General features: G+C 42.4%; 1 protein-coding gene across 1 annotated transcript; it reads right to left on the bottom strand.

Annotated features, from left to right (window-relative positions):
* Positions 1–34: 34 nt before the first annotated feature.
* On the bottom strand, positions 35–23,390 carry RGL2 (ral guanine nucleotide dissociation stimulator like 2). The gene is made up of 18 exons (XM_075836487.1): positions 22,999–23,390; positions 22,749–22,850; positions 14,427–14,504; positions 13,526–13,689; positions 12,397–12,456; positions 11,078–11,345; positions 10,258–10,476; positions 9,786–9,889; positions 9,306–9,390; positions 8,190–8,255; positions 7,485–7,559; positions 6,977–7,009; positions 5,477–5,598; positions 5,196–5,285; positions 4,461–4,557; positions 3,158–3,424; positions 1,722–1,830; positions 35–590 (listed from the first exon to the last, which is right to left on the bottom strand). The coding sequence occupies exons 2-18, from the start codon at positions 22,833–22,835 to the stop codon at positions 400–402; spliced, it is 2,115 nt and encodes a 704-aa protein (XP_075692602.1). The 5' UTR covers positions 22,836–22,850; positions 22,999–23,390; the 3' UTR covers positions 35–399.
* Positions 23,391–24,628: the final 1,238 nt, after the last annotated feature.

The raw sequence follows: 24,628 nt of genomic DNA, 5'->3' as shown, positions 1-24,628 counted from the left end.
ACACGTCTTTTTTTTTTTTTAAATATAATATAGATAAGACATAACATAGAAATACATACAGTTCCAACCTAGGAATAACAGTACATAGTGTTTCGTGATAGTGTTTGGAAGGTTGAGCAGCACTTTACATGCAGAGCGGCGTCATATCCTGGGCCATCGCGTGCAGCGGAGACACCACGTAACTGCTGGATTGCTTCAGTTCCTGCAGCGTCATTTCTCGTCAGCCAAGGAATGTTATTGATGTTGTAACACCGGAATTAGATCATGTGCAATCGCCCCACATAACGGGGAACATTTAATGTCAATGCAGAGCAAGGAAAAGCATCATGTCCAGAGGTTCATGGAGCCCCCAGTATGGCGGGAAATGTCCTTCTGTAGCGTCAGTCCTACAAGTAGATCCTAGAAGAGGGACTTTGCAAAGTCTCCAGCTTTGGCTTTGATTTTGGGGTAGGTGGCATGGATTTGTGCCTTCAGATGGTGCCGCGCTTCAGGTTGAGGAGCCGCAGTGGGTAGATGTGGACGCACCAGGAAATCCAAGCTGGCTGAGCTCATGGCGTAGAAGACGTTGGCTGTTCCCGGGATAACCAACTCTGGAGATTATAGATTATTGTGGTTATTTTTTCTTCACTACGGTGTTTTATGAGCAATGTAACCTCAGGAGAACAATGTTATACATACAGTAAGGGTATGTTCACACGGCCTGTTTTTCGGGCCGAAAAATCAGAAGCAGAATGCCTCCAAACATCTGCCCATTGATTTCAATGGGAAAAACGGCGTTCTGTTCCAACGGGCCTTTTTTTGCGCGGCCGTTTTGGAAAATGGCCGTGTAAAAAAATGGCCGCGAAAAAGAAGTGCAGGTCGCTTCTTGGGACTTTTTTGGAGCAGTTTTTCATAGACTATTGAAAACAGCTCCAAAAACGTCCGTAAACGCAGCGAAAATCGCGAGTGGCTTAAAAGATGTCTGAAAATCAGGAGCGGTTTTCCCTTGAAAATAGCTCCGTATTTTCAGGCGTTTTTGAGTTTGCGTGTGAACATAGCCTGAAGTTTATGGTGGCAGCGCATAATAAAAATCTTGGCTAAAGGGATTAGAAAATCCTCCCTGGTGATATTGTAGTACAGGCTGCCCATTCAAACAAATGATCTTTCCTGTAGCCCCCGCTGTGGCTGATAGATGGGGGTCTTGAGCCAGGGAACCCTCTATTTGATGACCAAATGCCTTAATAGGACATATGGACAGGGGTTACTCCTCGCTGTTTTAAGAGCAGCTTAATCTGACCCTTGTGTTATCTTTCTATATTTGTAAGGCTGGGTTCACACGAGCAGGTTACGTCCTTAATGGACGGAAAGTATTTCGGCTGCAAGTCCCGGACCGAACTCAGTGCAGGGAGCCGGGCTCCTAGCATCATAGTTATGTACGACGCTAGGAGTCCCTGCCTCGCTGCAGGACAACTGTCCCGTACTGTAATCATGTTTTCAGTACGGGACAGTAGTTCCACGGAGAGGCAGGGACTCCCAGCGTCGTACATAACTATGATGCTAGGAGCCCGGCTCCCTGCACTGAGTTCGGTCCGGGACTTGCGGCCGAAATACGTTCCGTCTTTTACGGACCAAACATGCTCGTGTGAACCCAGCCTTAGGGTTCTTCCCAGATGTCAAACCTTTGTTTTAGAATATAATCTTACCGTTGTTTTCATTCGCATCAAACATTTGCGCGATCTCACCTTTATTCCCGAGCAGCAACTGTACAAGTTCCTGTGGCCCCTGCAGACTCATGTGATGTTTACGGATGATCCTGTCAATCACTGTGGGAGTTTTTTCCTGACTACTGATCTGAGATACAAAATGACATGGTTTATATATTGTGTTCTAGAAGAACCCCTCCCCCGGTGATACTGGTGTTCTAGGTTCTCCACCAGTGGTACACAATGTGTCTCTGGAGGGTCCTCGCACTTGCACAGCGTATGATCGCAGCCTTGGAGGTGTAATGGTGTAGGTTATTTCGATAAGAGGTACGTCGCTTAGGAACATTAAGAAACCGTTCTAGAAAACCCAGTAATGAAGATGTTATAGAAGACCCTGCACCCTGTGACGATTTTGTTATAGAAGGCCCTGCACCTTGTGACGATTTTGTTATAGAAGCCCCTGCACCTTGTGATGACTTTGTTATAGAAGACCCTGCACCCTGTGACGACTTTGTTATAGAAGACCCTGCACCTTGTGACGACTTTGTTATAGAAGACCCTGCACCTTGTGACGATTTTGTTATAGAAGGCCCTGCACCTTGTGACGATTTTGTTATAGAAGACCCTGCACCCTGTGACGACTTTGTTATATAAGACCCTGCACCTTGTGATGATTTTGTTATAGAAGACCCTGCACCTTGTGACGATTTTGTTATAGAAGACCCTGCACCTTGTGATGACTTTGTTATAGAAGACCCTGCACCTTGTGATGATTTTGTTATAGAAGACCCTGCACCTTGTGATGATTTTGTTATAGAAGACCCTGCACCTTGTGATGACTTTGTTATAGAAGACCCTGCACCTTGTGATGATTTTGTTATAGAAGGCCCTGCACCTTGTGATGATTTTGTTATAGAAGGCCCTGCACCTTGTGATGATTTTGTTATAGAAGACCCTGCACCCTGTGATGACTTTGTTATAGAAGACCCTGCACCCTGTGATGACTTTGTTATAGAAGACCCTGCACCCTGTGACGACTTTGTTTTAGAAGGCCCTGCACCTTGTGATGATTTTGTTATAGAAGACCCTGCACCTTGTGACGATTTTGTTATAGAAGACCCTGCACCCTGTGATGACTTTGTTATAGAAGGCCCTGCACCTTGTGACGATTTTGTTATAGAAGGCCCTGCACCTTGTGATGATTTTGTTATAGAAGACCCTGCACCTTGTGACGATTTTGTTATAGAAGACCCTGCACCTTGTGATGATTTTGTTATAGAAGACCCTGCACCTTGTGACGATTTTGTTATAGAAGGCCGTGCACCATGTGACGATTTTGTTATAGAAGGCCCTGCACCTTGTGATGATTTTGTTATAGAAGACCCTGCACCTTGTGATGATTTTGTTATAGAAGGCCCTGCACCTTGTGATGACTTTGTTATATAAGACCCCGTACTTTGATAGTGTCTCCTCACCCGCACACTCTTGTACACACTGTTCTCCTCCGCCGGCTCCACGCGTGCACGAATGATACGGAAGTCTGCGTCTCGGTCAGGAAATTTTCCCTGATCGGTGATGCTCTCAGAAGACGCGCTTTGCTGCACTGTCGTATTTAAAGGACTGCCACAAGATGCAGAACGTCGGTGTGTCGGCCCCTTGACCGCTGTGGTCAGGAAGCCTTTGTGCGCTGGTTTGGGGGAGCTTTGTATGTCGAGTGCTGGAACTGAAGGGCTTTTCTGTTGCTAGAGAGAGAGAGAGAGATGAAGAACGTAATAATTCACAAAGGTCTATTTAATAAAACACAAGTGTGAGGCCGGGTTCCCACATAGCGCAAAAGCAGCATTTACAGCAACAGAATTCTGTGTGGAAATTTCACAACATTTACAGTAGCAGCAAAGTGAATGAGATCTAGAAAATCTCATGCCCGCGCTGCGCAAAAAAATTCAGCGAAAACGTTCATAAATTGACCCGTGGTGCAGATTTTAGATCCGCAGCATGACAATTTATTCTGCGTTTCTGTTGCAGATTTTCCCCATGAAATTCAATAGGGATGTAAAACCCGCAACAAATAGGCAAGTGTTGCGACTCAAAAAAGCAACTTATACGTACAACCCGGGCGTTGTCATAGCGACGATTTCTTCTGTTCTTCCAGGCCGGCCTACTGGGATGATGTTTCATCCCATGTGACCTGCAGCCAATCACAGGCTGCAGCATCATAGTGGGAGGCCGGACTGCACGCCAATGGAGGGACGCGTCGCCATGACTAGGACCAGGTGATATGTATGGACTTTTTTTAATTTTTTCTAGCGCTGCCTTCTGCAGCAGAAATTCCCTCTGAAAAACGACCACCATGTAGTGCGTTTTTTCGGACGGAATGGGCTGCGGGTTCTAGGTTGGTTACGCGGCATAGTTTTACTGGGGGGGTCAGAATCTGTTGGGATCAATCAGGTTGTTGTTCTCATTTACCCCTGACAAACACGAGCTGCAATCCGATTGGTTGATTTGGGCAAATGCTTCACTTTTGGGGATTCTTTCAAAGAAACCCTTTACATGCGGCATGAAATATGAGGATACTTACACCGTAGCGTTCAGTTTACCCCCTTTATAGAGAACATACAGTGATCTGCTGGTCCCCAACCATAGGCTCGGGCTGTAGTGGAAGAATTATAATTCCCCCACTTTACAATCTCTGAGACGATTCTATAGGGAAATAAAAAAACATTTGCACAGCGGTTATAGAACAGAAAGTGGCGCGCACATAATGGAACGTGTCCATACCGCGGTCAGGCCTGGCGTCCGCAGCCGCTCACAGGGTGTATCCCAGGACACCAGGTGCAGGCCGGGTCCAAAAGGTGCAGCAATGGAGGCCAAGAGACTGAATAGAGAAAACCAGAACATGGTCAGCGTGTCATGAGAAGTCTCACCACCGCAGGAAGCATGAATAAGGTTCCATTGCTATATGATGTCAAGTTCTGCAACTCTCTAATATACATTGTTCAAGATCTCTGCTTGGTGTCAGTAAATGGAAACATGCGTACATCCAGAAGCTGAAAACCAAAAGACCTAATACTTCTCACAGTTGAGGGTTTGTTACAATTGTATCCTGTCTAAGTCCCAGAGGATTGTCAAAACACATCAGCAGCACAAATGTCTAACCAGTTTGCTACAATGTGTCAGTGTAGGTAAAATTTAGTTCAGTCTGTTTAGCTTGCAGAAGATCGCCTAGACTGGATAAAACTGTAACAAACCCTCCGCCGTGAGAAGTGCTAGGTCTGCAGAGGTTTTTAGAGGTAAATGTGAATATCCCTTTTCACTGACAGCAAGCCGAGATCTTGAAAATGTTGATGACTTGATATGGACCGTATATAAGAAAGTTGCTGACATTTTTATTATTTCCAATGACTAAGTTTTATTTCAGACAACCCCTTTAATTCTTGCCTCTGACAATGATGGAAATCCGTCAGTGAACATTTTGATCATATGCCGCTACTTATACGCTGGATTTCTACTCACTCGGTGCAGTGTGTGATGATCACTGTAGGCTTCACTGGTGCTGTTACAGTTGTATCGTGGTTTGACTCGATGTCACATGATAATCGGTAACTGCAAAAGACAACAATGCCGTCATTATCCGACATTACCTCCCTTCTACCACTAGGTGTCCCCATAATCATAACCGGGTACAATGCAGGGTATATCGCGCTGTCCCGGGTATATATTGACGGAATATATATTGGCTCAGCTGACAGAATGTCTGCCTCCATTATACACGGGTACCAGGTTACTTTATTCACCTCTCATCCTCGCTGATCAGACGCAGTCTCTGGAACCAGCCAACAAAGTGCGGATCTGAAGTTAAGCGATATCCCAGACACACAGTTTGCAGAATGCGGATCGGAGAAAGGGACTCAAACTCCTGAACAGATTGGGCGCAAAAATCCAGAGGAGGAAGAAAAAACCAGAAACAAGTAATTATTCCTGAGCTAAATATTCCTGGGGAACACGGGGGCGAAACACAACACGAGCATCAAAGTTGTCATAGAAGCCATCTTCCTTGCATTGTCTTCTCTTCCCTCACATAATCAGCGCTGAAATCAGATTGGCTGCTACAGGCTGCGCTAATGTTCCGGATTTGTACATGTTTTTTATACAAAATCTGACGATTTGCACATGACCGTAAAAAAAACTCTGCATTTACGGACCCTCCCGGTTCTGTTGGCCACGGACACCTTTCCGTATTGCTACGAAAGGGTGTGCGTGCTGTAGAACCGTGCCGGGAATTATGGAGCATGTCCTATTTTTTGATTTTTACGGGCCGTGCTCCCATACTTTGTATGGGAGCACGGCACGAAAATGCGGCCCGCGGCCGGCCGTGACCACAATCATGGGCCGTGATTACCGGCATGGCCGTGTGCATGAGGCCTTAATCTGTAGTTTCTGTTTTTTATGTAAATCCATTAGAAATCTAGAGAGCGGCAGCCAATAGTCTGAAATCAGAACCTGGACTACAGACTGCAGCAGGAAAGGGATGCGGGATTATCACCACCCTATTCTACATTGTAGGTGCAGGTCATTTATGTTATCCCTGGTGCAGGGCCTAAGGGGTGGAGCAGGACACAGATGCTCAGGCCCTGCACTAGGGATAATAATACTATATATAAGTCTCCAAACAGAAAAAATGGGACATAAATATCATCAAAACCACAAAAAAGGCCATACTCACTAGGTAGGTGGGTGGGTGAAAACCCGTTCCCATCAGGACGCAGACGGGTCAAAGAATGCTGCAGAAGGAGTGTGCATTAAGTAGTGATAGCCCCTCCCACTAGTCTTGAGGGGAGTGGCGAACTAAGTGCTCAAAGGTGTGCGATAAATGTGTGTCAGTGTAGTGCTAGGGTGTGAATGGATGGTAAAAAATAAATATGTATGTATGAAAGTGTCAGAACTGTGTAATAATGTAATAAAAATAAATAAATAAATAAATGTGATGAATAGGGGTCAGTGCTGTGAATAGTACATGGGGTGTCAGTACTATGTGTAATACGTGGAGGGATAATGTGCTGGTCGTCAGGCATGGCGTATCTTGCCGAATAACAGCCTATTTGTAACGCCGCTACTGTTAGCTAAAGCGGGCTGCTCTGCATTCCAAACCAAACGCCAGCACATCATGCCCTCCCAGCATATAAGACCCGGCTGCGTCCTGAAAAAAAGTGTAGTATACGTAGTAAGAAATATCCATGAAACATGGGGTATTAGTTGTATATATAAGTCTCCGCAGTATAAGTCTATGCACTCACCTTCCTGCGCTTCTCAAAGTTCAGGTATCCATTCTGGAAACAACAGAATTAGCATTAAAAACATTGTGTGCCATAAATCTTCATCACATCTTATCCAGAGTAATCTGTAGCAAACCAGGAACCCTAAGGCCTTGTTAACACGGCGCTAAAAAACAAAAAACGACAAGTAAAAAGCGCTTTTTAAAGTACGGGCATTTTTTATGCGTTTTTGGTCACGTAATTAGGACTCTCATTGGCTATGGGAATTAGCCGTGTTTTCGGCGCGTTTTACGGACCAAGAATTGACCTGAGGCTTCTTCTTTTAGACAACGTTTTTTTTATGCACTACAATGCGTTTTCTCGTTGATGTCAATGGGAGGCTTAAAGCAAGCGTTTTTGACAAATTTTTCGGCGCTTAAAACACGTAGAGTACACGCGGTGTGAACAAGGCTTTACAGATCATATAATATATGGGATATTACCCTTTATTTCTTAACCTACAATTCAAGAAAAGAGTCAAGATTCTCACCTCCAGCTGATCTCGGATGGCGGCATCAAGCATAACAAGGTCAGTGAGGAAGACTCCGAGGTACGGGATGACCCCCTGAGACAGAGGAAAAAAACAAGGTCACAAGGAATGAACAGTTAGGCTGGGTTCACACGACCATGTTACGTCCGTAATGGACGGAACGTATTTCGGCCGGAAGTCCCGGACCGAACACAGTGCAGGGAGCCGGGCTCCTAGCATCATAGTTATGTACGATGCTAGGAGTCCCTGCCTCGCTGCCGGACAACTGTCCCGTACTGAAAGCATGATTACAGTATGTTAGCATTATAAATGGCACCATTATGTGTTGACTGTATGGCACTATTATGTAGGCCCCAAAAATGTCGTTTACTTTGAATGATTTTGTTTCATCAATGGCCGGTTGTGGTAATACACATTGTATACGCTGAAAGACCATACACTGGCCGTATACAGTGATAGTCCACCAATGGTCAGTGCTACCTCTTCCACTCTCAGACACAGGTCTGATTCTTCAGGAAAAAAATAACAGTAGGATCTCATAATCCTAAAGAGAATTTTGGAAAAACTTTGCGCGAGGATCTGGCGGCTTCTGATTATTGGATTATTCAATGATATATCGCACAGTGTATGGCCCGGTGAGGTCTGGAATTGTCCATGTGGCTGCTCTTCCAGATCTTCCATCTCTACAGTATAGAAGCGACTTACCGTGGCTCGCGGGTCTCTGGGGCGCGGGGATTGTTTTTTGGAGGTTACATCAGAAGTGTCCGGAGACTAAACAAGAGGTAAAGTTAGATGATGAAGTATTACAGCAGATGCAGGTCTGTGGCTGCGCTCACGAGGCAATGCGACACTTACAGGACCAAGACTGGGATGACGTCTTCTGTCACTTAACCCCATCTCATCAATGCCGAAGACGACTCATTACTATACATTATAACACTTTCAGACAATCGTTTGACTACTCTAAATCGAGATCAGGCGTATCTGGGTTGACCACTTAGACCAAATAACCCACCACGAGATACTGTTATCTATTAAAATGAACTGAAATACAAGGAAGGATCTAGCGCCAAAAAAAAATTGAGGAGTAAAGTTTTAAAAAGGAAAGTGGGTTCCAATTTTATTTGAAAAAATCTTTAAGATTGAAGACACATATTCAAGTGCAAAGGTGGATAGAAAAGTATGCACGCTGCCGACGCGTTTCAGACGGCCGCAGCGTCCTTCATCATGGCTTGTGATAAATAATACACCCCCCACACGTCGTACTTTTCTAGAAAAATGATATCTCTTCAGAATGGATTGGGTGGAAACCTCCCTTCGTAAAGAGCACAAAACTGAAGCTTTTTTTTAAGTTATGGGAGAACTTTATACCTCTCTTACCACTTCATATAAAACAAGAACTAATGGCATGCTTTGGCTCCACAACTTGGTATCGGGAACATCATCTGACTGGTGCGGCCCCCATCACAATATCATTCCTTACTCCCCGGAATACATCAAGATGACAATGGGAGATACACGTGTCCATCTTCTTCCCCTTATCCTCTCCTCCTCCCTTCCCCTCTTATGTTTTATTTAATAGGCTTTATGTCCTATGATTCAATGACTTTTTTTGGGGGGAGCAAAATCTCTTCAATTATAACTTTATCATTGATCATTTGATGTATACTGTGCAATGTATATAATATCGGTATAATGTTCAGAGATGCTTTTGCCATGGGACATCTTGTCCTTCTTTTGTTTGCTTTTTTGTAACGTTTGAAAAATAAAAAAAATATATATAACAGCAGATGATGCAAGGACAGGAGGTCCACCACTCACCTGGAAAAGCAGCTCCCTCATCCGGGCGTAATTGTCCTTCTCCGAGAACACCTCGCTCATTTCCTGGTAACTGCGCTGGATTTCCCTGAATGACATCAGCACTAATAACTATCTCAGTAAATATATATATATATATATATATATATATATATATATATATATATACACACACACATACATACATACATACATACATACACACACACACACACACATACATACATACATACATACACACATACATACACACACACATACATACACATACATACATACACACACACATACATACATACACACACATACACACATACATACACACACACACATACATACATACACACATACATACATACACACACATACACACATACATACATACATACACACATACATGTCCATCTATAACATGATGTGACCATAAGAGTTGGACGCACACAGAACAATTTTTTAGATGAATATTGAATAATGTCCCTTTACCTGGATGTTTCTGCCCAAACTCTCTTTAGACGGTGCACAGACGTACTTTGTAAGGCCGAGAGAATAGCGTAGACAGATGAGAAGTTCCTAAGGTTCCAGCATTCCTAAAGAAATCAAATTGGGTCACTAAGAGGAGAAGAGATCCAACCAAAAATGTTTTAGGACTTGTCATAGGTATGTGTCACGGGATCACACTAGGGGACTCTATATCTGGAATGAAGGGGCAATAAAGCGCACAACACAACACAACATTGTAAGTAAAGAGCCAGGGCCAACGTGGTAGCAGCAGATTTTATGTTACCATTTAATTATGGGCTTTCTTCCTGAATGTTCTCAATCCTAACATGTGACTTTTATATACTTCTCTATGACCATCCGATAATCCAGATTACTTGATCATTCAGAACCTACCAGGTCCCATTGATGCTAGATTGCAGGCATTTTACTGTATATTATATATATTTCCTCTCACCTCAGCCACTCTCACCCACTTCTCGAGGACCCGAGCCCTCTGTTGTGGCTTCAGTTGTGGGTCTTGAACGCATGATGATGTCACAGCCCCCGACAGCCGGTTAAAGTGGCGAACAGTCTCTCTGACAGAGTGACATCGGTCACAGTGCTCTCCTCCCCTGTCTCTTCGAGACCACACAGACCCCAGGCACTGGTATGGGACGACTTTTAAGAAGAGAGACTGTGAGAGACGAGAGTTACAAGAAAATGTATGAGAATTAATACTGTAAAAACGGGAAAAGACAGCACAATGTACGATCTGGAGTGAGATAATGTTATAAGAACCCCACCGAATGCGCAATTCTCCTATAACATGGAAATTACTTTGATTATCAGATTATTGAATGCTAGATTAACGTCTGATAATCCGGCACCTGTTTCCAACACTGAACTGGAGTATAATGTGGAATTGTAGAAGACTGATCGGAGGAAACCAATCAGGAAATTCCTCTGCTTAGAAAACACAGGGATAACATCAGATTTCATGTTAACAGTTTTGGGGCTTTCTGTTCAAAAGTTCCTGCTCCCCTGAGTAGCTGCTATCACTGGAAGAATTGCACTGTAAATGCAGCTCTAATTTTATTTTAATGGAAACCTAATTGGGCATGAGGTTGCTAAAAAGCAACCATGTGGGCAGGGCTTTGACAACCAGAGTAAGCAGTTGTCAAAGCCCCGCCCACATAACTAACTAAACTCAGGATCCCTGCATAGGGAACACTGATCGTAAATGATTTATACATTTCTAATATAGAAAGTCAGAGTAGAAAGAGTTGTGTCCTCACAGCCTCCAGGCAGGTCAGTTGCTCCGCCACATATCCGGCTTGAAATGTCAAGATATCTAAAGGGTCGTAGTTGTCATTATCCTCTCCCACCGAAGGGCGATCATCTGGCACGGTCGTCTCCCCGGAATCGACCTCCTGTAGTTTTGTTACCAGATTTGTTTTCCTCAGTCTTATGAAGCAGCGAGACAGTTGTTCCCTCATTCCAGGGTCAAGTGATATAAAGTCCTTAGGATACTGAGACATCCAGCCGCAGAAGAGACTGCTGATACTGGGGAGAGAGCGTCACAGTGATGGCATGTTGAATACAGCGATGACAAAAGTTGGAACATGTTAACTGAAAAATAGTACAAGGTTTTTGATTAATATTTGCCGGTGTAGTTATAGGGGTGCAGAAGTAGCAGTCAAAACCGTACCTAATGGCGCACGGAGGGAGGTCTCCAGTTGCCCAGAAACCCCCAGTGACCAGGGATGGGAAGCCCTCACCTACAATTGGAATTAATTGTAGCCACGTTCTTAAGACGCGGATACAATTGACAACGCTGGCGAGGCAACTATCAGTTCCCTTCCCTGCCATTTAGCACTTTTATTGTGATGCAGGTAGTGCGATGACATCAACGCAGGTGGCGACGTGGGAACAGAGACAGGTGAGTGTGGCGCTATCTACATCTGTGACATCTGCAGGGGCACTGTGGCACTAAGGAGGCAGTGTGTGGTACTATCTACAAGGAGCACCATCTACATGGGCACTATCTACACATGGCACTATCTACAGGGGACACTGTGTGTGGATTTACGCTACGATATAAACGCCTAGGCTGATGGATATGTATTTTAGTATCATATCTCTAAGTGATACAGTCTGACTATGTGAACATTACACTATAGAAAGTTGGTGAATCCCTGGTCTATTTGGTAAAGCACAGATTATATAAACGTGAGACTGAAAAGCACAGAAGTAAGATTCCCCTTAAAGATGACCGTCCACTGACAGCGTTAAGACTGATAAACACTAAGGCCCCATGCACACGAACGTGTTTTTGCGGCCGCAATTCCCCTGAAATTCCACGGGAGAATTGCGGCCCCATTTATTCCTATGGTGGTCCATGTATGGCCCAGGAGCCCGGACCACAGAAAGAACGGGCAAGTCTTATTACAGCCGTGTTCTGCGGTCCAGGCTCATAGCAAATAATGGCCCATGTGCATGGCCCGTGATTTGCGGGTGACCGCCCCCGACCGACCTGAAAATCACGGCTGTGCAAATGGCTACGGTCATGTGCATGAGGCCTAAGGAATTAGTTTAAAATACATGTACTACTCACTCATCATCCTTTCCTCCATAGGAGTTACGTGTTGCCTTTGTGTAATCATCGTCTTCCAACCTGCAACAACCAAAGAAAAGTCCAACATTGAGGAGGATGGGGGGTAATGGCTGAAGAGGGAGACACCTCAGGAATTGGAAATGTGTTGTATTATAATGTAATCATGACATATAATAATATAGTCATAACCTGTGAGCTCTAAGGCTCTGTTCACATCTGCATCGTGGCTTCTGTTAATAATAGAGGCTACTACACCGTGCTGGATTTGGTGTACAACGGAGCCCATTGACATATAATGGCGTGCATTGCGGTTCTATCATGGTTTCCATCATTTTGACCGCATGTATAGCACTGCAACATGCACTATTTTTGCCATCAAATGTGGAACTTCTTTTATTTTTTAATCAGACTTCTCTCTGCTTATCCTTCTGAATTTGGTCTTGTAAAAATCCACATTAGAGCGCAACTCTGTGCTGGAAATAAGTGCCAGATTATCAGACTTTCTGGATTATCAGATGTCGTTCTAAAGGCTTTTTCACTGCCTATTTTAATTTAGGCATGACCTGTAACATATTACTATACATTCAGATCGTGTAATATATTAGACCTGTTATATATTGTAATATAGTCACCATGACCTAGAATATATTGTCATATAGTAATAGCCTGTAATATAGTCATGACCTGTAATATTTTGTCAGTCAAGACCTGTATTAATACAACAATAGCCTGTATTTATATAGAGCCAACTAATAAATAAAATATAGTCATGACCTGTAATATAATATAAATGTTTCCATTATACTTTCTCGGTGGTTAGGATGCAAATCTGCACTGTGTGAATATAGTCATAACCTATAAAATGATGTAATATAGTCATGATCAGTAATACAATATAATATAATATAAGCCAATGACATCGACTGAACTAAAAGGCAAATATTAGTTTTGAAACAATTACGAGTTGCTCTGATATTTCCTGATAATTCATGAGAGCCGAGTGACAAGTTGTAATTCCTGGAGTAATAAGAGGGGCCCCACATAAAGGTTCAATGTGTGGGAATCCCCAAGAACATTAACACATCCACAGATTACAGAGCGGCCTCATATAGACAGTCAGGCTCACAACCTGTCCAGAAGCGTCCTGAGCACGTCACTAGTACTGGTGAAGGTGCGATACGTGGCAAGGAAGGCTGGGATGTAGGTGGTGTCCCCCAGAATCCGGGCTTCAAGAAGATGGAGGACAAGTCTGGGAGGAGTGCCTGCACGCAGAGCTAACACTCTAACAGGCGGCTGAGGAGAATGAAGGATACAGATGACATCATATGTAATTCACACCGGCAACATATAATATATTAACATATAGCAATGAATCACCATCATCCTGACAGTGTTAGTGACACCTTATACTTTGTTTCCAGGCGGCACAAGACATAAATAGCCCCTGTACCTGCCAACGGCAGCCACAACAATGGCACAAACATTTTGCATTCAAGCAAACAGGTTTCCGTCTTCTGATAATGATGTTAGGTTTTCGCCGTTTTAAAAACAGTAATTCTAAATCACGCATGTACTTTTTGTGGCAGTTTTAGGGGCCAAACACAGAAGGGGATCCAAAAAGAAGGAAAAATCCAGAGTAAAGGAAAGACTGATATGTCTCCTCTCTTCCGTATCCACAGTTGGGCAGTTGTGGGTCTGTACCTTGGGTCTGATTTTAATTTTGCTTCCTCAGCGTATAACTTCCCTATATTAGTTTCTGGCATGACGTTAGTGCTTGATAAAGGCTATCTGCCAGCGGCTGTCAGGGCATGCTGGGAGTTGTAGTTTCTGGAGGCCACGGGTACCGGAATGCTAATGTGCTAAGAATGTTCACCATTGATAAGCCAGCGCCCCATTATCTATAAGAATGCTTGTTAACAGGTATATCAGCTTTTTATGAACACTGAAGCTGGCATAGCACACTGGCACCAGACAGCTGGCAAGATACAGGTTATGTACACATGCAATGTATACAGTAGACAATGCATTACCTGCTGGGAGTTTGTGTTGCGTAGATACACACTGTATATAACACCGTCCCGCTCCTCCTCTCCCTCATACTGCAAGACCTGGAAGAAATACATACAATGTTATCACACAAAGCTGCTCGGACGGTAGCGAGCTCGACATGAGGAACCCAAATGCACAAACCTGCAGCCATCTCATCATTTACCACCATGCAGATGTGGCACGCCTCACCTTGCCAGGCAGAAAGTACCACGTCGTCGTTCTGGAGGTGACACAGGGACCTCCCCGTGACAGACAGTTCAGGGCCACATTCATAGAAAGTAGACCAGCTGATGAGGGAGGACAAGCAATGCACAGACCAGGAAGGCCGGGTACAGATCAGAGATAGGAACAAGTGCCGGGAGGAGGCTGGAGGGACGCACACAAGGAGGTAGAAGCCAAGAGGATAAAAGATACAGATAAAAAGTCAATTACAAATTAATTCAAGAGGAAAGGAATGCAAAGGGTTAATGCTGGCTGGAGAACGGCTGCAAAAATAACATCTGTATCCCAGGTGTCTCGGGTTATTCACTTCCGGAATAAGACGCGTGTTCATACAGGTAAATATAGTGTGCGGCCAGCAACGCCCTACCAAACCGGTTCCTGCTGTGAATATTTATAAAGCATATACTGTACAACGCCAGGCCCAGGGCATGGGCATGGGGCACACTGCAGACTGCAAATACCGCAATGTTTTATTTATTTTGGTAATAAAAAAAAAATTGTTAATGCGAGACATAAATGTGATCAGCGGCAGCGGAGGTTCAGGATTAGTCCGGAAATGTCTGATGATTTAAATATTTTAAAATAAAACAAGTCACAAATCTAAAAATACCAGAAAAATACATCGTAATTAAAATAATACTGTATAAAACAGGATTGAAATCAAGTCTTATATCAGGATTTGGTGGTTAACCCCTTATATACTCAGAAATATCATCATCTGTACCGACAACCTCGGTAATGGCCACATAGTATGGGGTCAGATCCACTCTCCTATTAGCTAAACCGGCACAAAAAATCAATGGCGCAGATGTACTAATACTATCTATGTTATAGACTATAGACAGTGTAAACAAGGCCGTCCGAAGATGCACCAAATTTATCACAGTGGTGCACGCTGTATGATAAAATTGGCGCATCTTGCTAGACACTTTCCTCTTGCTAATACCACCTATTAGTTGGCTAAGTTTATGCCATTTTGGGTTATTTTTGGCTCATGGTGTCATATTAAACCACGCCCCTTTTACTACACCACACCCATTTCCCATTAAGCCACACCCCTTTTTAACAGTAGATTTATCAAAATTGGTGCAAAAGGAAAATTGGATCAGCTGCCCATAGCAACCAATCAAATTTCAGCTCTCGTTTAAAAAAAGGAACTCTGAGTTCTGAGAGCTGGCATCTGATTGGTTGCTATGGGTAACTACTGCACTTTTCCTTTGCGCTACTTTTGCTAAATCTCCTTTTTACAGTATTATAGAATGATCCTTCATTTACTCTGGTAACATTATTCACCTCATACTACTGTCACTATGTCCACCCTCCGCCCATAGTGGTGGATATTAAAGGAACTCTCCGCCTTCGAATAACATTCCATTGTTGAAATCCACATAGAAAGTTGAGTAACTCTGTAATGACTTTCCTTTCCTGATCTTGTTCTAACTTTGACGCTTTATTTGCTTTACACACCCGAAATGATAGTAGAAATCTGCTGGTATGTGATTTATCGGCCTCCGCAGGTCATGTGACCGAACAGCCGGGCTCTATAAGGCCAAGTTCACACAGCACAGATTTGCCACATGCTGAAACTCGGATTTCTGTCGGGAATTGGCTAGCGGATCTGAACACGGATTAGCTCCATTGTAATTCAATGGCCCCAATTCGCAGCTTTCATTAGTTCATTATTACGTGGGAATATTTCCCGAGAGTGTGAATGGGATTATAGAATACCTCATTCACACACATTTCTGGACGAACGCTAGCGGATTCTGACAGAACCGAGGCACGTAATCAGCGCCTAATTCCAGACCGAATCCTCAGTGTGTGAACACGGCTTAAGGCTGGCTTTACCTGCTACGATTTTTTTAGCAATAAAAATACATTGTAAAGTTTGTTATGTGTTTTTACATAGCGATTTTCCCATTAAAATAAATTTTTCACATCTTGCTTAAATACTTCTAGGTGTATATTCAATATTGCAAACAATTTTATTTATTGCTCCAAAGCATCGACATTAAAAATGAAGCAACTTTGTAAATAGTCTTGATTACAAACCTTCTATCGTTTTGTGTATACAGCTCCTATGCAAACCTATGTCTCCGTGGTTACAACAACAAACAAATCCTGTAGTCATATGACTGCGAGATCAGACTACACAGGGTTTGTATGTGGTCTGTCACCACTGAGCTCCCACAATGCACTGCTCCAGGGTAGTAACTTAATGCTTTTGGGTCTAGGTGCAAAATTTGTATCAGAGAACCCCCCCCCCCCCCCCACAACAATCATACTGCATTTAAGGTAATAATGTCCCCCTATGTAGTAGAGGGGTCATAGGACTACATCAGGCTCCAAGGCCAGCACGCGACTGTGATGTCTGCGCCTCCTATAGTGCGGCCCCATGTACTGCTCTCAGGAATCCAGATTATAAACATCATATAATACAAAAAATGGAAATCAATGTATGTGCAAAGATATTCAATATTCTATGTAAAAAACAAACGTAAAGAAGAGCAGCACAAAAGTACGGAAAAAGATTCAACTGTGCACACGAGCCTCAGGACCTACAATAATAGCTCAAAAAATACTAGGGCCTTTCTCAAGCATCATGGGGGCTGAAACGTCGCATTCGCATATGGGAGAATAAAACCTATTTTCACTTTTGAAATTTTTGGGCGTGCTGCCTATTCTTTTTTGAGACAATATTCTATTTAGATCTCCAAAGTGGAGATTTCCTTTAACAAATCCTTGACCTACGGAGGACAAGAGGGCGGCATGGTGGTCGTCAATGCTAATAATTGTGAGCTGAACATATGACACACAATCATCCAATTGCAGAACACTGGGGAGTTACGTATACAAATTCGGACCAAACTGGGCTAGCACGCTGTTCAGATTTGAAAAAAAAATTTTGGGTCATGAATAGCGCACCATTATAAGGCTTTGTTCACATCTGCGTTGTGGTTTCCATCTATAACGGAAACTTCGACGCAGTGCCGGATCCGTCATACAATGTGCACCCCCAAACCCTGACAGACCCTATTGTGGTTCATCAGGTTCCGTCATGGTGTTTCCATGCAGCACTATTCTTCCCATCAAATGCAATGGAATCTGCAATGCAGATGTGAACAGAGCCTTAGTCATTTACTTTCCATATTCGACCTGCTTATAACGTATTAGTCCTCGCCACCTAAAAAACATATGAATTCTACTCCTGCTCATACACAGGTTTCAGCGCATCCGATTATTACATTAACAGAACTAACTTCTGGGAAATATTTACTGGAATCGAATGGCGTAAAGTGATTGTCCGCAGTAATTATATAATTATATGCTACAAAGGTCTTTTTCAATATCAGGTTTGGCAACATAACTAAATCCTCTTAGGCTTATTTTAATGTTCTCCTCGGTTTAGGAGGCAAATTTTAAGAAAACTTGAGGTCGTTCTGAATAATTTTGGTGTGGTCTCCAATGATAAAGCTCAAGCTGGACCATGTTCAGGCTGGTGAGGTCCCAGTAGAGAAGGATTGAAAAACCCCTGGACTAGACGATTCAGAAGTTTAGATTGGAGAAATAATAAAAATGAAGATTTCAGACCAAGTGTTGCACTAGACGTTTACTATTCAACCAACCCTCAGTGTTTATACAGGCATTGTCCTTGTTACTTCCTCTCACACTTGCTGACACTATTCGTCATTCACGGAGTCACTGCAGAGCGGAAGGAGCCTTAGAATAGAGCACACACTCCCTGAGGACTAGCCCCATTCTTCTAACACAATCCAACCTCTTTCTATCCTATTTAAGCTATTAGACTTTTTTTTCTATCATATATATATATACACACACACACACGTATACACACTGTAAAGATACAAAATGGAATATTAAAACATATTTCCAGATATTTGAACATCTCAGGGAAAACATTGAAAAATACGTTTGTTTCAGGTCATAGGGTTTGTTCACACGCAGAGTCAAAAACTGCTGAAAATTACAGAACTGTTTTCAGAGAAACAGCCTCTCATTTTCACCCGTTTTGTAAGCTGAAAAAGTTTTTTTTAGGTGTTTTTGGAGCTGTTTTTCCATTGACACAATGAAAAGCAGCTTCAAAAACGGCTCAAGAAGTGACATGCTCCTTTTTACGGGGCGTTTTTTTAATACGGCACCATAAAAAAACCGTCTGAACGAAACACAGTTTTTCCCTTTGAATTCAATAGGCAGATGCTTGTAGGCATTTAACTGGCGTTTTTTTCAGGCGTATTTTGAGGCGTTTACGCCCCGAAATATGAGTGAAAACACAGAGTGTGAACATACCCTATGTTTCAATGGGAATTACGATGTTCTGTTCCCATGAGCCTTTATTTTACGCGCCGCTGTCAAAATACGGCGCGTAAAATGACAGCTCGTCAAAAGAAGTGCAGGACACTTCTTGGGACTTTTTCTGGAGGCGTTTTTAAATTGAGTCCATCGAAAAACAGCTCCAAAAACGGCCGTAAAAAATGCAGCGAAAAACGTGAGTTGTTAAAAAAACATCTGAAAATCAGGAGCTGTTTTCGCCTGAAAACAGCTCTGTATTTTCAGACGTTTTTGCTCACTGCGTGTGAACATAGCCGTACTCCTTTCATGCAGCTTTGTCTCAAGCTCCTATTGAAACTCAGGAAAAAGGAGAAGCAAGCTACTTTCTACTTCACTAAACATTAAACCGCACTCACTACAATTTCTTGTTATAACAAGGTTAAGGCCAGGTTTCCACATAGTGTAAAACACTGTGGAATTTCCGCAACAGAAATCTGTGCAGAAATTCCGGCAACAATTACAGTAGCAGCAAAGTGAATGAGACCCAGCAATTCTCAGCCACCCGCTGAGGACAAAAAAGCAGAAAAGTTGTGAGGAAATTGTTCTGGGGTGCAACTTTTTATCTTGTCAATTTATGCAGCCGATTCTGTGCGGAGTTGCTGCGTATTTGGCCCATAGACTTCAATGAATTAACTTAGCAACAGATTTGTTTTGTTGCGGTTTGTAATGCGTTATTGCAGTAAAAAGCGCTGGAAATCCGCAGGTGCACGTACACTTTGTTTTTGTTTTCTTTTTAAAAAATGTCAGGTTTTATTTCAATAGAAATTTACAGCTCAAAGAACAGTGAAATTATATTACATTTGCAGTACTGGCAAGAGAAGAAAACAAATAATCTTTATCAGACATAACCTGACAGAGATCCACTAAGGATCTTATTGTCATTTATAGTTAAATCTCTAATATTACTCCTTTTCTCCTGCCTTCTTTTTCATTTCCCCTCCTTCCCACTCTTTTCCCCCTTCCCCACCCAATTCCCTGCGAGCCACACGAAATAAATAAAAAAAAATTTAAATTACCGTAATTTAAAAAAATAATAATATATATATATATTTAATTGCTAAAAGGGGGGCATAGATTTGTACTAAAGCTTCATTGGGATCCTCGAAATCCAGAGGTCCCAATTAATAAAAAAATATAAATATTTATCCCCCTTGAGCAAGACAATTTGATTTAATTAAGAATAAATTTATTTACTTTTGTTCCCCAAGTCTTTACAGACGGGGAAGTCGGCGAAAGCAATCTTGCTGCAAGTTCTAACCTACCCATACATAATGTCTGACAGATCGGAAGGGAATTACCTCCTATTTGCCGTATCAAAGATAAATCTCCTAAAATACTAACTCTAGGATCCAGAGGGATGATACTATAAAAAATATTCTCCAGATAGGCAATCACCTCAATCCAATATTTAACCAATTTTGGACACCGCCATGTGAGATGTATCCAATCCGCTTCAGGGCCCAAACATTTAGGGCATACATCAGATTGTCTTGAGCCTATTTTTTAATAAAGTCTATGAACGATCATAAATTGGTAAATTCTATGATTGCTATTGGAGGAGACCCTAGGGGTTTGTTGGTATACACTGGACCAAAAGGTATCAGGCTGTTCGCCTATATCTATGTCCCATCTTTTTCGTGACTTAAAGCTATTAGGATTAGGATAGGCAAAATGATTCATCAGTATTTTATATAATCTCGCGATTACTCCTTCCTTAATAACCATATTTAGATTTAAATGCAATGTGTCCTTTTTTTCAATAGAGATTCTCCTTCTCCGCTGTGAATGGTCATGGGTAGATCATAATTGTAAATATTGAAGAAAATCTCCATTTGCTCATATTTAATTTTAAAACTAGAAAAGTCTCTCATATCTCCATTACCCAAAATATGAGAAATTTGTTTAATTCCTTTAGTTACCCAGAAATTACTATCAATGTTTCGCATCCCCTTAAAGCGTGAGGAATGCCATAAAGGGGTAAAGTCCAAGTATTCATGGATGGATAACAATTTCTTAATGTCATTCCAGACTTTATAAAAATAAAAATATACTTTACCAGCTTTATCAGGGTAACCTCCAAATGCCCCCGACTCCAATATATGATAGATAGAATTGTAACCCAATTTTGCTAACGTAACCAAAAGAGATCTATTTACCAGCACCTCCTCCCAATCTCTGATCTGTTTTGCAGCAAGGTAGAATAATGTAATATTTGGAACCGCTAGACCCCCCTCAGAAATGCTCATATGCAGTTTTTTAATTGCAATACTTGACAGTTTGCCCCTCCAAATGAAATTTTAGAAAATGGTATTTATGCTATTAAAATTATAATTTTTTTTTATCCAAATCGGCACGTTAGATATAACAAAGCAAATTTTGGGCAGAAGCACCATCCTAATAAGAGCTAGCCTATCCGCCATGGACGAGGGAAGCTAATTCCATGCCAAGGTTCTCATTCATATTCTCTAAAAATGCTACACAGTTTAAGGAATAAAATGCCTTCATATCTCGATTTGTATAAAGGCCGAGATATTTAAAACAATCAAAAGGGTCTAAAATTTTTAAAAAAATTCTTACAAATGTGTAAGTTGAGTTGTGCAGGGACATCAGAAACTATTTTGCCCAATTTATTCTCAAGCCGGAGAAATCCCCAAATTCATTAATCATATGAAATATTTCAGGAATGGAGCTTGTTGTCTGAGAGACATAGAAGTATATTGTCTGTATATAGCGATAGTTTTTCTTCCTGCCCCCCATATTTAAAACCCCTAAATTCAGTCGAACTACACAGTTTTATAGCCAAAAGGCTCAAGTATTAGCGCAAATAGAAGCGCATATACTTTGTTACAATCAATGTTTAACACTAAATCCGCAGGTAAAACCGATGCGGGAAAAATCTCAGCGTTGGTTCGCAGCAATTTCACAGCAACAATTTTCTGTGGATTTCTGTGACCAATTTATCTGTGTTTTTTTTGAGATTCCACTGCAAATTTTCTGTTGCAGAAAATCTGAAGCGTATCCTATGTGTGGGAACATACCCTAAGTGTATGTTCACACGCTTATTAAAATACGTCTGAAAATACGGAGCTGTTTTCAAGGGAAAACAGCTCCTGATTTTCAGCCATTTTTTTTAGCAACTCATGTTTTTCGCAGCGTTTTTTTACGCCCGTGTTTGGAGTTGTTTTTCTATAGAGTCAATGAAAAACGGCTCCAAAAACGGCTGAAGAAGTGACATGCACTTCTTTTTCCTGGGCCCCGTCGGAACAGAACGCCATTTTTCCCATTGAAATCAATGGGCAGATGTTTGGAGGCGTTCTGCCTCGTGATATTTCGTCCGTTTACGGCCGGAAAATAAGCTGTGTGAACATACCCTAAAGGCTCTGATTTGTCTGACACATCCACTGCTGTAAAATGAAACATTTGGTCACTAAGACCAGATCATGTTTCACATCCTACAGCCATAGATCCAGTCAACTATGTCTCTAATCTGTGAGAGGGATGGTAGTGGAAAGATTTTTGATTGACTGTCAGAGAGAGCTAAGAGAAGGAAGAGGAGGAGTGTTTGGGTGACCAGGTGACAGAGAAGTTAGCCCCATAAGATATAATATGTCTGCCAATGGTCACTGTCATAAAGCTACTTCATATTTGCAGCACTGGAGGGCCACATTTAGCCTCATCAGAGTTTTATATGTTGTAAAACAGAAAAAGACACATTTGTTTAATTTTCTTACCTCGCCCTGGTCATCTTTGGACTCTTGCCTTGGTCGGAGTCCTCGTCTTTCCTCCTCCAGCGTCGTCTTCAATGTGCGCAGGATCATGTGTGTAACCACAGACTGAACGTAAAAAAGGGGACAACAATGTGACTGCAGGAGACAGCAGGATAAATCTGGTACACAGATGACTGCTTAGAAAATGGTGAAGAGGCTGCACCAACATCTGTTGCATTTGGTGAGAATTTTTTTGTGATGGAATGGTACTTACCACTGCTCAGGAAGCCAACGTCACCGTGTCACACAGACTGAACATATCACACTCGTAGGGTTAGCAGGGGTTACATACACAACACATCTGGGAAGCAGATCCTGTTCTGGTGTCGAGATTGTCACTTTAACATGGAGATGTCTAATTGCAAAAAAGAAAAGTGAACAGTCTCTGCTATAGTTGTCTCTCTGACATCCGAATGGCGATACTTGTCTTCACAACACTGGATGGTGGTGGGGACGTCTGAAAGCTGATATGGGTATCCTCTGCTCAGCCTCACCTTGTCCTTTGACTTGCGTCACTTCCTGGGGTGCAGGAAGAGAATCAGGAAGTCTGCAAGAGAGCGCTTCCTGCATCGAGAAAATGCCAAGTGCCCTGGTGTATACAAAGCATTGTCTCTGTATAAGATTATATTAGAGCTGTGATCCCGGTCACCATTGTGTTTCCAGACTGGACATGATGTGTGATTATAAGCTCCTCTTCTGCTTTTTGAGTAGAGAATTGTGTAAATATCTCTATATAAATCTATGACTTCCCTTTTCTTGGATGAACTAAAGCTTTGTAAATTTCCACAATTTATACATAAAAATCTTCGCCCTTTTAAGCAATAACCCATAAAGTTTGTACTTGTTTTATTTAAAGGCAAATGTCAGTCCCAACTGCTACGGACATCAGTGATACACTTACCATTTCTAAATACATTCTAAAAAATTTCACTGCATACTTTTTTTTTTTCATTCTGAATGTGCCCCTCATCAGGCCTCAGAATGGAGCGCAGGTCCCATATTGCTTTATGCAGGAGGAGTGTTCTTCTGTGCGCATTGTCGCCCCTCCGCTAAGTAATACCCATTGTATAAACTGCAAATAATAGTGGAGGATGGGAAGTAACTGCTCTGATCGGTCCGGTGTGATTTACCGAGAGGAGAGGTTGTGTGTTCCTGAGCTCCTACTAGGGAGGGGGCATGGATTCATATGCAGGAGAAGAGCTGGGCGGCATCTTCCAGGCAAGCCCAAGGTCTGGAGTTGCGCCTATATTGTAATATTGATGAAGGTACTTCTTATGAAAGTAAAGCTAGCGGTACACTGTGAATTTGGCCACGACGCAGATTATAGGGCATAAAATTGATGTGTCGCACTGCGTGAATGGCAGCAATGAAAGTGAATGTGGCCGGGTTGCGACCCGCAGGTTGCCGCACCCTCGAACACTACAGTCGCAAGAAATCCTTCAAGTTTGGATTTGTTGCGACTGTTGTGACACAGCCGCAGCAACCTGCGCGTCGCAACGTGGCCAGATTCACCTTCATTACAGCAAATGCAGCCAGCATGACTGTGATAAAACAGTGGCTGTGCGACCTGTGCCGTGGCCAAAATCGCTGCGTATCCCCAGCCTAAATCTAAAAATGCTGCATATTTTCCAAATCCAGAGAGGAAAAGGTTAATTGTCCCCACATCTGATACCTGTGAACATGCTGTCATTGAGGTTGATGCTCAGGCCAGTGCAGAAATGACAGTAAGTAACAACCTAACCATGACACTTGTAATACCTGTTAGGGTGGATATACACAGTGCAGTTTTTTTGGTGCAGTTTTTGAAGTCACAACCAGGAGTGTATTAAAAAAGACGTATAATC

Source organism: Rhinoderma darwinii, chromosome 8, assembly GCF_050947455.1.
Source record: "Rhinoderma darwinii isolate aRhiDar2 chromosome 8, aRhiDar2.hap1, whole genome shotgun sequence".
Classification (NCBI taxonomy): Eukaryota; Metazoa; Chordata; class Amphibia; order Anura; family Rhinodermatidae; genus Rhinoderma; species Rhinoderma darwinii.
The sequence above is the reverse complement of the archived record's forward strand: the minus strand, read 5'-3'. Positions and strand labels throughout refer to the sequence as shown.

What these genes read in the sequence shown, in the direction of transcription:
- RGL2 (XM_075836487.1), bottom strand. Translation starts at nt 22,835, where the DNA reads ATGATCCTGCGCACATTGAAGACGACGCTGGAGGAGGAAAGACGAGGA. An exon ending in TATGGAGGAAAGGATGATGA is followed by an intron (nt 11,346 to 12,396) that starts GTGAGTAGTACA and finishes CTCTCTCCCCAG; the next exon opens with TATCAGCAGTCTCTTCTGCG. An exon ending in ACTTTGAGAAGCGCAGGAAG is followed by an intron (nt 5,599 to 6,976) that starts GTGAGTGCATAG and finishes CAATCTGTTCAG; the next exon opens with GAGTTTGAGTCCCTTTCTCC.